Source organism: Mirounga angustirostris, unplaced genomic scaffold (genome assembly GCF_029215605.1).
Source record: "Mirounga angustirostris isolate CCGP_5_RB_7025 unplaced genomic scaffold, mMirAng1.0.hap1 SCAF_3, whole genome shotgun sequence".
Classification (NCBI taxonomy): domain Eukaryota; kingdom Metazoa; phylum Chordata; class Mammalia; order Carnivora; family Phocidae; genus Mirounga; species Mirounga angustirostris.
The window spans coordinates 722,490-736,482 of NW_026991711.1; the positions used below are offsets into that span (position 1 = coordinate 722,490).

The 13,993-nt window shown below is 64.9% G+C and overlaps 1 protein-coding gene across 1 annotated transcript; it reads left to right on the plus strand.

Annotated features, from left to right (window-relative positions):
* The first annotated feature begins 2,452 nt into the window (after positions 1 to 2,452).
* On the plus strand, positions 2,453 to 9,886 carry LOC123839920 (collagen alpha-1(I) chain-like). Its single transcript, XM_064585866.1, has 2 exons — positions 2,453 to 2,558; positions 5,986 to 9,886. Exons 1-2 carry the CDS (start codon positions 2,491 to 2,493, stop codon positions 9,752 to 9,754), a joined length of 3,837 nt encoding a protein of 1,278 aa, XP_064441936.1. The 5' UTR covers positions 2,453 to 2,490; the 3' UTR covers positions 9,755 to 9,886.
* Positions 9,887 to 13,993: the final 4,107 nt, after the last annotated feature.

A 13,993-nucleotide genomic window follows, 5' to 3' on the forward strand; every position in this document is an offset into this window, starting at 1 on the left:
CCTTATTACAGAGGTAATGCACACACACGGCTTCTGAAATTCAAGTGCGGTGCGTACATGGTGGTTTGTGGAGAGCAGGAGGCTCCCAAACCCTCAGCCAGAGTCGCGCTCCCAGGCCCCTCGGGCGGCCCCAGAAGCGGCCTCTCGCGTACGATGCGGAAACATTTGTGCACACCTGCAGGCCTTCCTTTTGGCATTTTTTGGACCCTGTCTTTTTAGCCGCTGCACTTTCTTGGGCACCGTGATTCATGTAACTCAGTTGTTCCTGCTTCTGCCGCCCCGTGTCTGCTTTAGAATGTCGCTTCCGATCCCTCCTGCAGGATCGTTCATCTCCACGGTGGCCCGGCTTCTTCACATTGTGCGAGCAGGGGTCAGGCAGGTCCCCCCCGTGCAGATGGTGTGTCCCCCCCGCACCGGCTCTGCGTGGGCACATGGGCTTAGAGGCTGGGGCTCCAGACCGTGCTGGGCAGCGCCGGGCAGCCCCGTGGCCTCAGGGACATGCCCCCACTCCTGCCGTGGCCCCAATGTTGGAGCAGGTCCCCGCTCTGCTCACATGCGTCTAGACTTCAGGCTGATTTGATTAATCCGTGTCCCCGGACTCTCCGGTTAAGAGGTTTTGCATTTAGATGTTGAACCCTTGTTCCCAGTGTTTTCGTATCTGGAAGCCAGAGCGGCGGTGGGTTTGGCAGACATGCTGCCCCTCTGGGAGCTGGGTGCCCCCACCTGGTAAGTCCCCTGACATGATCGGAAGGGTCCACTCACAACGGCCTCGGCCTGGTTCTCTGGGACCGACCCCTCCGTTAGGGGGTCCCCAGGTTGGGGGCAGGGCGGCAGGAGGGGCTTTCACGGCCTAATGGACACAGGACGGTCAGAGCTGTTCGTGAATGCAGAATGTACACCCCGCTTCTGAGCTGCCCGGCAGCCTCCCCGATGCCCCCAGGCCCGCAGGCACCCAGCGCAGACAGCACCCGAGGCTCGGCCAGGTGTCCGCAGGGGGGAACTGGAAACACCCCCCGTTTCCGAGGAGGCCACTGGGGACACAGGACCTTCTCAGGGCCACAGCCCATGGGGACGCAGACGCCAGGGAGACCCCCCGCCCACCTGTCGGCTCTCGGCCCTGTGTCCATCCTGCCCCATTGTAATAGCTTGTTTTCAAGCACGTTAAAACACACAAAAAGCCACAAAGTGGCCCAAAAAGCCCCATTCAGCAGCTGCCCCGGCTGCTCGCGTGGGCTGATTGCTGCCGCGATAACCCCAGGCCACATTCGCCTGGTGTCTCTCTCGGTGATGCGGCCTGACGTGCCCAGCAGAGGCCGTGCCCCGGGAAAGAGGGAGGGGCACCCGAGAACCCTCGGCCTGCCTGCTTCTACCCCGGGGCCTCCATCCACCGGGGCTGGACCGACGCCCCTCTCTTCCTGCAGCCGGCCAACTGGGGGGCTCAGGGGCAGGGCTGGGGGCGCCGCAGCCCAGATGGCCGCCCACCACTTCTAGCCAGATTGATTTCTAGGAAAACACGGGCTCGGGTTCCCTGACCCTGACTCATGCACAGGTTCAGCTTCACTGCACCTCATGGCTCTGGGCAGCAGGACCGGCCTGGTCGGGGAGGTGGTCCCCCGAGCGCCCGCGGGGAGGGGCTGCAAGGGCGCGGGAGGGCACAGGCCGTGTGGGGCGAGTGGGCAAGTGTGCTGGGCCAGAGGGCAGCAGGGGGCAGGCCCGGCCCCAGGCTCACCCTCCGAAAGGCAGGGAAGGGTGCGTGCAGGTTGGCAAGGAGCAAGGTCCGCCGTGGGGGCGCAGCTCTCTGTGTGGAAGACAACGTGGGAGCAGTACTGTGGGGGTGATCCTGGCTGGCTTCTCTCCCCTTTCTTTCCGAGGATGCACTTGTCGGGGGGTGGTCCCTGCTGCCCTGGGACTCGGCGGTCTGTCCAACAGGGCCTAGGAGACCCCATATCTCAGAAGAGGACACGGAGGCCAGGGACGTCCCTTTTGCTGCCCGAGGACACGCTGACAAGGGCGGACCTGTGCCTGCTGATAAAGCAGACGGTGAAGGCCAGGCGCTGCCCACCAGGAAGGCCCCACTGAGACCCCCGAGGGACCTGGTACTGCTGGCCTTTTGGGGCCAGACTGGGGTGGAGGGTCTCAATCAGGGGGTCGTCCTGCACCCTGACCCTCCAGGCCCTGTATTTCCAGGTGACCTCTCGGTAGCCAGAGGTGCCAACGGAACCGCCAGGAAAGCTTGTCGTGGCCGTGCTACTCACGCTGGCCCCAGAGAAAGGTGTTCCGGTCCCAGCACGGGCTTGGGGAGGCCTGCCTGCACCAGCCGGCAGGGGCAGCTGCCCACCACGAAGCCGCGGACCCCAGACCGCCTCTGGGGAGCGCTGACCAGAGGGAAGCAAGCTGGCTTTGAGGCACACACGGCTGGTGCTCCCCACAACTGTCCTCGTCTGTGGTGCGCAGGGCCCGTCGGTCCAACATGCTGTTCGGGCTGGGCGTATGGGGCTCGGAGGAGAATGTGCTGGGCCTGCCTTCAAGTTCGGGGTCAGGCAGCCGTGGGAGGCCTGGTGAGTTCCCAGAGTGTCAGCCCCGCTGTGGGCTGGTAGGTAAACACTGACACAGAGGGGCGCTCGGCGTCGAAGCTTGGCGATCCCGGCGGGAGGCGTCTAGTATGGACGGCACAGAAATGGGGTGCAGTCCACACCGAGCTGCCCTCACTCCGCACCCCTTCCAGAGCTGCCTCCTGTTCAGACGGAGGGGTCCCGGCGCCCGTAGGCAAGGGAAGCTGCAGGGGCGCACGAGGCCACAAGGCTGGTCCTCGGGGCCTGTGTTCAGACGTCAGAATGACCCCACATCTAGTTCAGCCATCGAGTGACTCAGTCCCCAGTTGTGAAGATGAATGGAAGGGCCAAGTGAGCGATGGCCCCCAGGAGGGTGGCTGGCGGTGCGGCCGGCCCGTCCGGAGGCCCTCATCTGCATCTGCCCCAGGCCCCGCCTGCACACCGAGGTCCTGGGCCCCGAGGTCCCCTTGTGGGGTGCAGGTGGTAGGCTCTGCTGCAGCCAGCCTCCCCCCACGAAGCTGGGACCCGCGCACAACGACGGGCCCTGGAGGCAACTGCACGGTCACGGCGTCGGCCTGCTGCTCGGTCAGCCACGGGCTCAGCCCGCACTGACAGGTGCATCAGGTACGGAGCTAGGGTCTGGACTCCGCAGAGACGGGCGTCCGGTCGTCGGCCCAGGAGTCGGTCTGGCTGGGATGGCCCCACGCTCCAGGTGGGGCGAGGCTTCCGTGGGTGTCTTCCAGAGCGCGGGTCCCAGAAGGAGGGACGCGAGCGTGGACAGGCGGGCAGGGGTGCAGCACGGGGAGGTGGTGACAAGAACTCAGGGCCGCAGCCTCGCCTGCAGAGTTTGGACCCAGTTCTAGACACGGTGGAGGCTGGAGGAGCCAGAGCATGTGGGGGCACAGGAGGAGGGGTGGCCACGCGGCGGAGGGAAACTGGGATTGCAGAGCCTGGCCAGGTGGGTGGCAGCTGTGGGCCGTGGGGGCGCCGGGAGGGAGCTCAGCGCGTGCGATCTGCCTGAGAGACCGAGGTCGGGCCAGCTGCGCAGAGCCGGGTGTCCCGGGTGAGCCCCCCCTACATGGAGCCACGCGGACGGCGGGCGAGAGAGCGAGGTGAAGTGAGATGAGCCCGGGCAAGCACAGGGCACCAGCGGGGCGCACAGCCAGATCAACGAGGTCAACGGCAGAGCCTTGGGGTGAATTGCACTGAAGAGATGCGGGCCCGCCCGCCGCCTTGTGTCTCCGGGAAACGAAGCCGGCGGCCAGCCAGCTACCCGTCAGGCTGGGAGGCCACTGACCCCAGCGCTCGGTTCAGAGACAGAGCCGTGGTGGCAGTCAGGTCGGCAGGAGGGCCTGCGCTGATCAGGGTCCCACAGTGGCCGCTCCTCCCTGTTGCCGCGGGTCCCTGGATGCGTCTCCTCGGGGCTGCCTTCGAAGGCGTGGACACGAAGCTCGCGGGCTCTGGAGGAAGCCTGGACCGCGGAGCCCCGAGTGGCTGCCGACAACCTGCCTTGGCAGGAAAAGCGAGGTCTCTGGTGACCCTGCGGAGGGTAGCGGGCGAGAGGGCATCCCTGCAGGCCTGGGGGCGGGGGAAGCAGCGGCCGGGCGGTGACGCAGGCATGCCAGTTGGGCGTGCTCGAGAACCAGCGTGGAGGAGCCAAAGGCTCTTCGGCCTCCCCTGGTCCCAGGCCTGGGGTGTGGGCGGCGTGGGCGCCCCGTGTGCCCGGCGAGCCCCTTGGCAATCCCGCTGCTGACCGGCAGAGCTGTGGTCCCGGACTCAGCTGGTGCTCACTGTGTGCACGTGTGGACTCAGCTGGTGCTCACTGTGTGCACGTGTGGACTCAGCCGGCGGCCGCGCCGGCTCACACCCCTCTGGCTTGGGAATGGATTCAGGTTTCTGTTTTGTTTTAGGAGCCTAACCCCCCAAACCCACAGTTGTCTAAGGTTGGGAGAGAGCCCGACCTATCCCAGGGGTTCTCAAAGTGGGGTCCCCGGGCCAGCAGCCACCGCGGCTCGGGAGACTGGTGGGAAAGGCAAGTTCTCAGGCTCCTGGCGACGGCAGAGTGAGACGTGGTGGTGGTGCTGCCTGCACTCTGGGTCGTCGTGGTTGTCCGGTGTCTGAGGACAACTAACACAGCCCCTCTGCGCGAACTGAACGCATCCGGGCTGACTGGGGCTCTGGGGAGCCTGCGGGGGCAGGCGTCCACGGTCACGTCCCCCGAAAGGAGTGCTGCCGGGCACTGGGGGCTGCTCCAGGCACCTCCTCACAGCCGTGTAAGAGGACACGTATGGCCTCTATAAGCCCTCTTTTCTGGGAAATGCATAAAAGCACAAAAAGAAAAGTATCGTGTGTTTCCTTCCAGTCTGGCTTCTAAGCCCACATTGGGCCATGCAGTTTGCCGTTCCACCTTCGCCGTGAGCACTTCCCGAGCCAGGATAGCGCTCTCCTTCCGCGGGGATGTGCTGTGCACTAAAGGGCCCGGTGTTGCACGTTTAGAACGCGCCAACGTTTTCATGGCATCAACAGCAGCGTGAAGACCATCTGTGCAGGATGTGGTTCTTAGCTCTGCATGGCGATCGTCTGCTTGGAAGGAATTGCTGGAAGGCTGAATGGCTGGGCTCCATTCCGGTGCATCTTCAGAGACATGCCCCCGCCCACCAGGGAGGACCCTCCCGTGCCAGGCTGTGCAGGAGAGGGGAAGCCCCATCAAGTGCCCGAGACCCACCCCCAGGAGGCTTGTCAGTGGCTGGGTTGAGGTCAAGGGCCTGTGGCCGCCGTGCTGATAAGCGACTCGGGGGGACAGGGGCTCAGGCCCCTCAGCCGCGGGGTACCTCTGGGAGCATTCCGGGGCGCCCCGTGTGCCTGGCAAGTCTCATCTGCTCTGCTTGTCAGCAGAGACTACTTCCTCCAGCTCCAGGGTTCACGGCCCTCCGTTCCTGCCCCCATGACCTTCCCCAGCTGAGGCCCCCGTGGCCGCCCAGGGCCCGCTGTCTGTCCGCGGCTCTTGAGTCAGGATATAACTGTGGCGTTAACATCATTTCTCATACCTAAAGCTAGCTTTGCACAGAACCCCACAGAAAGTGTTACTTCTCTACGCTTACTTTTTCCCTATTCATACAAGTATAACATGTCCGTTATAAAACCAGTCAACCCCCCCAGCACACTTTCGCTTTCCCAAGGGCCTCCATGGAGCTATTAACACCGCTTCCCGAAGCCCTTGGAAGGACAGTGGGCTGGAAGTGGGCAGCGGACGGTGGCCCGAGAGGCCGTGCGCATCCCTCGTCTTTGCGTCTCCAGGCTTCCAGGCCTCTGTCCTCCCCCGGACTTTTGGGGTATTTGAAATGCGATTGCTCCACAGGAAATGTTCTATGGAGTCACCCTGGGAAAAAAACAAAGATAAAATCTGTGACGATTGATTTTTTTTTCCCTGCAGCTCCAAGCGCGGCAAGATTTGTGGTGGCGAGAAGCCCGTTGACGCCCGAGCCCTGAGAAAGAAGGTCAGCAGTGTGACGTGTGGCCTGGCCGCCCGAGCCATCCTCTATAGCCTGCTGCTCTACGTCACTGACCTCCAGGACAGGCCCCCGGAGCCGCCTCCCGCCAGGACGGCAGCCGGCGGGGAGAGCAGGGCCGGCCGCTCGCCCAGGAGCCAGGACGGCCAGCAGCGGCCCACCCGCTTCCAGCTCCTACAGGCCAAGTTCATGGGCGCGGGCCGCGAGCCCCGCCTCAAGAGGGCCCGGGAGGTGGGGAGGCTGATCCCCAAGGACAAGCAGGGCCCCGGCAGGAGCGTGGTGACCGCCACCATCAGTAAGCTCCTGGAGAAGGCTCGGGAGGGAGCCGGCCGCCCCCTGCAGGACCGGGAGCCACGCCACAGCCAGAAGCCCCGGCAGGGCCTCCCCGCCGGGAAGGGCACCGTGAAAAACATTCTGAAGATGTTCCTGGCCGCAGAGGAGAAGGAGGTCTGTGAGGAGCCCAGAGCGGCCAGGGCGCCCCTGCCAAAGCTGGCCACCAAGAGGGGCTCAGTCCTGTCCAAACTGCGGGAGAAGTTTGAGCAGAGCGGCTGTCTTTGCTCAGAGGCCAGGGTGCTGCCACTGCGCACGGAGGGGAGAAAGAAGAACCTGCAGAGGAGGAGGACGCACTGGCCCGAGACCCGCGTGCTCCGCACGGCCACCATGGCCAGCACCTGCATCCGGACACCACTGGCCCGCTTCCTGGCCTGCACCACGGAGCCCATGCTGGCCTTTAGCATCGCCACCGTCATCTGCGGCCCCAGGAGCTGGCTATCCCACTGCGCCAAAATCAGCCACTCGCATCAGGGGCGTGTGCCCAGCGCGGGGGGCGTGGCACCCAGGGGGAGTAGAACGGCGGGACAGAGACAGCCCGGCGGGGGGCCCGCACAGCCACCAGCACCCTGGGCCACGGCTCGCGCGGACAGCCCGGAAACGGTGTTCCTGGGTGGGGGGTCCCTGCCCGTCCCCGGGCCAGCCCCCTCCTCTGCCTCCCACAGTGGTGGGGCCCTTCCTGGCGGTGAGCCCCTGGTGTCCCTACTCAAACCAGCCAGCCCAGGGCATGCTGGGGCAGTGGGAGGCGACAGGACGGGGGACCCCCCTGCAGGGGACACTGCACAGCACACCGGGGCACCTGGGGAAGCCAGCGTGGGCCTGTGGCCTGGGCTCCCGGGTGCGGGAGCAGGGATGGCCCCCGAGGTTGCCCTCACAGTTTGCAGTTCTGAGGACGAAACAGAAGGAGTGACTCTAGGCTCGGAAGGAGACCCCCTGTTCGCTGTCCAGGAGACTTTCCCGGAACAGAAGGTAGCAGGACATATCCTGCCACTTCTGTTGTCCACGGTCCAGGCCCTGCGATGCACACAGTCAGCCGTGGGGTCTCCCCAGGTGACTGTCGCCCGGCCGGACACGCGCCAAATGTCACCACCTCCTGCCACGCTGCCCAAGGCCGTGGGGTCTCCCCAGGTGACTGTCGCCCGGCCAGACACGCGCCAAATGTCACCACCTCCTGCCATGCTGCCCAAGGCATCAGGTGGTAGAGACAAAGGTTCTAGTCTTCTGAGTGGTGGAGGCAGGGGTGGGGGTGGGCTTGAAAGCGCTTGGGTGCCATTTCCCACGGGGACAGATGGTGAGAGCACCAGGGCAGCCGGCATGGCTGGGGGCTCCCTTAGAGCCCTGAGTGTCCCGCCTGGAAGGGCCACCACCAGCGTGGATCAGGACCTCCCAGCGGCAGCTCCGCAGAGACGTCCCACCCGGGGAAAGGCAAATGGGCACAGCTTTGGGGATTCAAAGGAGCGCCGGCGTCCTGAGGGCCCGGCAGGAGAAGACGTGCCTGAGCGGGCCTGTGAGAAGCATCAGTGGCCAGCATCAGGCGACAGGCCGGTCTGTGGCAGGGATGCCCCATGGCATCATCCCATGGTCTCAGAGAATCGAGGGAGAGGGGACAGCTCCTCGGTCCCTGGCCGTCAGCAAGTGCTGCCTGCCGACATGGGACACCCAGCGGGCGTCTCAGCAGCGCTGGAGGCCACCCCCAGAGACAGGACCCCGTCTGACAGTCCCACCTCTGCGGACGAGCAGGTCCTGTGTGAGCGAGAGCTCAGGGGGCCGCCACTAAGGGGCCCTGCCCGGCCCGGCCCACGGGCTGCAGGGAGCACCAACCCCGGCCTCAGCAGCGACAGACCCACCTCCCTCAGCGAACGCCCCAAACCAACTCCCGAAGCCCCCAGGCGGGCGGCAGCCACAGGGGCCATGGAGAGTCACACCGCACCAGCGAGAGGTAACATCCCGAACCCCGTTAACAGCGCGGCCCCAGAGCGGCACCCAGTGCGTGAGGGACAGAGCCGCCCACCGCCTACACACCGCAGCCTGGCAGCCCCGGCCCTGACCCGGGCCGCCAGCCCCCCGCCCGGCTCGGCCCCACCCGGGCCCTGGAGGCACCTGCTCGCAGCCGCCCAGAGCAGCGCCTGTGGGGTCTCGGGGCAGTGCCAGCCCGAGGCCCCCGAGGCGCCGGCCACCGTCCCACTGGAGGCGGGGCCACGCACGAGCACCGTGGCCGAGAGTGAAGCTAGCGTGGTGGGGGGAGGCGGAAAGTCCGCAGCTGCACCCGGGAGCCCCTCGGGGGGAGACACGACCCCAGCCCCAGGCGGGGCTCACCCCACGCCCCAGGGCAGTGCCGCCGTGGGGCCTCCGCCCTCGCGCCCTGAGAACCAACAGGCCGAGGAGGACGAGCACGTCCCGCCCAAAGACCAGGTTCCTCCCGGCGCCGGGGCCCCCCACCAGCCTCCATCACCTGGAGCAGCAGAAGGAGGGCAGCGGGTAGGCGGGGCGCCCCACAAGTGCCCGGACCCCCAGGCACACGGGCCGCCTGCGTCCCTCACAAGGGCTGGCGTGAGGGAGGGAGTCGAGGTCGGGAACAGACGTCAACCGTGGGCAGGCCTGGGGGTGCCGGAGGAGGGGGCTGCGGGGCCCATTGGGCTGGATGGTCCCCCAGAGAAGGGGGTAGCTCTGTGGGGCCAGAAGCCTCGATCATGGGCTGCAAAAGAGGGTCAGACACGGCCCGGGGAGGTCGAGGGGGGCCGTGGCGTTGAGGTGGGGGCTACTGAGGTGGGGACGGGTCACCAACGCAGTGAGAAAGGCCCAGAACATGCGCAGGGGCAGCAGGTGAGGCGTGCAAAGAACCTCCCTCGGGGACACGGTGCCCAGGCTGGAGAGAACCAGGCATCTTCCCCCCCAGAGAAGCCGGGGCGCCCGGCACAGGCCCAGGCCAGCAGGATGGCGCCCCGCATCTCAGCAGGCCCCCCCGACAGCTCATCGGAAGCAGTGCCCACTGCAGGCGCAAGGGGGAGGTCCCGGGGACCGGCCCCCAGGGGCAGCCAGGCAGAGCCTAGAGCGCCACACCAGGTGGGAGAAAGCCAGCCCACGGTGGGCGGGAGCCAGCGGTCCTCCGGCCCCGAGCCAGCGCCTGGCTCTGCAGTGCCCGCACCCAAGCCCGGGGTCTGCGAGACGCCCTGGACCCCAGCCCAGGAGGGGCCCCCAAACACCCCGGAGGCAGGGAGCGGTGCGTCGGAACGTGAGCGCCACCGAAGGCTGGCGCACTTTGCCAAATATAGAGCCCAGAGCTTCGGCGACCAGAGGTCCTTTGATCTGTCCTTCAGACCGACAATTATCAGGGCCAACGACAAGTTCAAACTTCCCAAGTGAGGCCCCGGCTTCTGAACACGGACACGCCTGGCACCTCGGTTTCTGCGTCTTGGCCAGGCTGCTTTCCTGCTTCCAAACTACCCGGCCTCACACGTGTGCATCCAGGGAGCCGTGTGGCGGATCCCTTTCCCTCCAGGTAACTGGCCCCGGGATGGTCCGCGTCCCCGAACTGTGGAGTTCTGCACCGTCTTCCTGGGGCCCGTGTAGCTTCTTGGGGACGGAAGAGCAAGGATTAGGGACGCCCCAGGACATCAGGTGCTTGTCCCCGTGGGTCCCGCTCTTTACGGTGCTCAAGGGCACCCGGGTCCACATTGCTATCTCCACACAGAGCCATGTTGTTTCCACACCTTCAAACTTGCTGCTGAGCTTGTGTGCGTCTCTCTTGTCCTGTCTTGGCGGCCCGGGCCACCTGCCCTTTGTGGCGTCATCCGCAGGCGGCAGCCTCTCTGCTCCGCACGGGCCGGTGAGCTGCCCGCGAAGTGCGCTCGGGTTGGGACGGAACCAAGCACGGGGACACCGCGTCAGTCCCGCAGGAAGGGACGGTGCACAGGGATGGATGTTTCCAGAGGCACAGTCCCAAGGAAGTGTCCCTGTGGGCGCCACGTGCTGAGGACAGGGAACATCCATGGTGCCATGACCCACCTCTGCCCCCGGGGCCTCACTGCCAGTCCTCCTGCCCGGACCGTTCCCTCCTCCCCTGCTTCTCGATCTCTAAAGCATCTGCCATCTAGAATAGTTGAATATCCTATAGAAGTGTAAGGAAGGAAATAAAATCCCTGGTAACCATGTGGCCTCAGGGTAATTTCTGTCACTGTGGCGGGCGGCTTCTCCTTCACGGTCTCTAAGGCACGGCCACACTGGGGTCACATCTCGTGTACAGCGTTAAACTCCCCACGCTACAGCACACCAGGCTCAGGGCCGTCAGGCAGCCTCAGGAAAGCCGCCAGCTCTCGGGGGGACGGCGGCCCCGCGGCCCCGCACACGCTGCGCTCATGACACCCCGTCTGTGGAAGGGGTTCCTGCCTCTCGAGCACGCCCTGCTGTTGGCTGCCCTTCGGGTGAGCGATGTTCTAAGCAATGTCTACTCGTCCCGTAGAAGTTTCCTTGACGCTTCGGGCTGGGGCGTCCACGTGGAGAAGGTGCTTTCTGAGCGGAGCTCCGGGCGGTGCTCAGCCCTCGTCCGGTGCGGGCCGGGGCGCGGGCGGCTGCGGTACCTCCTCCTCCCCACGGTGCACGGAGGTTCTCGCGGGGCTAAGCAGGAGGCAGAGGGTCCACGCGGCCGCTGTGCCCCGTCCAGCCGTGGGCCCACTGCCTGCTGCCCGCCCCTCAGGACAGCGGTTCAAAGTCCGGCAGACCGGCACCTGCCACAGCTGTGGGGGCCCGAGTCCGGGAGTCCCGAGGGGTCGCCAGAATGTGCCAGGCCTCCTCCGTAGAGCAGAGACAGTGCCCCCCGCGCCGCGAGGGCCCGCGGTGGGACAACGTGCTGCAGCTGCCAATGTGTGCGGTGCTGCCCACGCCCTCGTCTGGGCACCTGGGAGCCCTGGGGGCACCTCGCCCACAGCCTCTGGCTCCTACTTGGAGTTGAGGGCCCGTGGGGACAGGGGCCGTCCCACCTCTGCCGGAGGACGGAGCGTCCCCTCCTGGGGGCACGCAGGCTGGGGGCGTCCGGTGCCCCTGCCCCGGGGGTCTCGGGAAGGCTGCACCTAGTTGGCTGGCTCCCTGGAGCTGCAAACCCTGGGAGGCGCCTGGGCTCACACTTGGGGCCGGGGCCCAGCAGAGCCGGGCGGCAGCGCCTGCTCACACCCGCTCACACCTGCTCATACCCGCGGCATCTGTGCGGGAGCTGGAGGGGGACCGTGTGCCACCGCCTTACTCACTGTCCTCCTTCTTCCTTCATCCTTCGTTCCAGAGGATCTGAGGCCATGTTTGGCAAAGAATGTGATGACAGAGGAGATAAAAATATTACATTCACTGAGTGTTCCCTTTTTAAAATAAGCGGTAGGGTTGTGCTGCTATTTTTAAATAGACCAGAAAGTCGGCTGGAGAATGCTCAGGGTGGCGTGAGTCCAAGCGGCGGAGCCAGACTCTGGGGGCACCTCGCAGCTTCAAACCGCTCGGCACCCAGTTCCGCTTGACTCCTGGCAAGCCCGGCGGACCCTGCTCCCTGTTCACCAAATCCGGCCGCACGTCCACGGCCCAGTTGTGTCTCGGGTGCTCCATCCGCGAATGCCCGCGGTTAGGATTCTACAGACGCAGCGTCTCTTCCTTATTTGAGTTTCAATCTCGTAATTATGTGATTATGTAATAACCCACAGCTGTTCAATTCCATGTTCTCTGCTTTATCCCCTTTTGTATACAAACACCTCTAAAATGGGTTTCTTAGGAAAAAACTGCGAATTATATTTTGTTGCATCTGTTGTGTTCTTCCCTTTGAATTTTTATTAACTTTATGCAGCTGGAGATAATTTCAAAACCAGAAATAAAATAGGTTTCCTATCACAGGTGGGGTGGGTCATCTTGGGGCCCTGAGGAAGCCTCCCTACGGCCCTGCAGACCAGGGGCGGGTCTGTCAGCCGGGGCGTCTGGGCCTGGCACAGCCGGTCATGTGGCCACCACAGGGCTCCCGGAACTCTGGGGCGACAGGTGAGGCGGCCTGAGCGCCCCACCCTTGGTGACCAGGGCGCTCAACTGCACCGGGGGAGGGGCCTTCAGAGGCTGCGTGGCTCGCACGGGCTCTCCGGCCCCCCCAGAGCTGGCCTCTGCACGAGACCCTCCCGTGGGGCTCCAGGACAGAGTCACCACGCGGCCTTGGGAGAGGTGGTGGCTCCGGGGGGGGCGATGGTGGGTGTGCGTGCACATGCCTTCCCCACCCTGAAATGAAACCGCCGCTCCTGCCGTGAGACTTGTAGGCACCCAGTTAGGGCCAGTGCTGTGGGTACTCAGCACCCGCCCCGCGAGCACGCAGCGAGCTCGGTGACGGCGGGCGCAAGTGTCACTTGGGCAGCCCGCTGACACAGAACCCCGCTCCTCAGCCCCCACTCTTGTCTGTGAGAAGGGCGTGGGCACCGTGCATCCCTGGGCCTCAAAGTCCAGGCAAGGAGGCCCGCAGACGCCCACACCGTGTGCGAACGACCGCAAACACGTCCGCGCCGCCGCGGGGCTCACCTGCCCCCGATCCGTCAGCTCTGGAGCTTACGACCCAATCAGTATTTCTGCCGCACAGCTTTCCTGAGAAGAATCTCACTGCAGGAGGGAACCCACTCCGAGAACCCCCCAGGCACGCTGTGCACGAATACCCCCTCCTGTGTAAACACACTTCTCTTTTCTGTGGCTTAGGCAAGCGGGAGGTCCTGTTGGCGGCTCCGAGGGGGCCTTTCCTGTCCCACTGCACCGAAACTGCAGACCAGGGCAGCTCACGGAGCCTCTGGGCATGTTTAACCCTCGTCCCCCGCCCCGGACACACGCAGAGAAGCTCCTTCTCCCCACATCCTGGCCTCCCAGCCAGAACCGTGTCCAACAAGCTCGAAAGAGAACCAACAAGACCCCGTCTTCAGGTTAAATGGGCTCCCAGTAGTCAGGACCGCAGGACATCATGTCAGTAGAAACAAGCCCATCACGCAAGCACAGGTCCCTGCAGGAGCCCTACTCACAGCGACAGAGAGCAGGAGGGGCCCAGGGGCGGGGGCAGTATCTATGGGGACCAGTTTCAATTTGGGAAGGTGAGAAAGTTCTGGAGACGGAGGGCGGTGCTGGCTGCACAATAATGGGAACGTATTTAAGGCGCCTGAGTTGTTTGCTCACTTAAAACTGGGTCCAATGTTAGGTTGTATGTGATGTATATTTTAGCACAATTTTGAAAGCGAGAGAGGTTGGTACGTGGCCTTGGCGTCAGTGGGCAGGAAGGGGACACGTCCAGGGGGTGAAGGGACAGCGCCTCGCCTGCACTGAGCCGCCCGGCCCGGAGGTGGCTGCTGAGAAATGTCAACAGGCCTCTAAAAATAACCCCCTCTGGAACTTCTGCCCTGTGGCCGCTCGTGTATTCCCTTGGCAATCAGCGCCTCCCAACAGGTCCCGGGAAGCCAGCGCCGGCCGTGGTCACTGATTCAGCTCCTCGGCGTCCTGGTGCTGGCGGAGTGTTGACACCGACCTCCGCGTACGTGAACATCGCCCATGGGCCGCTCCTGGCCCACTGAGACCCCACGGCTCTTCTCCTGAAACCCTGGGACCTGCTTCACACCT

Bases quoted from the DNA above. Each gene is read 5' to 3' on its own strand.
- LOC123839920 (XM_064585866.1), top strand. From the start codon at position 2,491: ATGGGGCTCGGAGGAGAATGTGCTGGGCCTGCCTTCAAGTTCGGGGTC. The intron at 2,559-5,985 runs GTGAGTTCCCAG...TTTTCCCTGCAG, and splicing joins AGGCAGCCGTGGGAGGCCTG to CTCCAAGCGCGGCAAGATTT.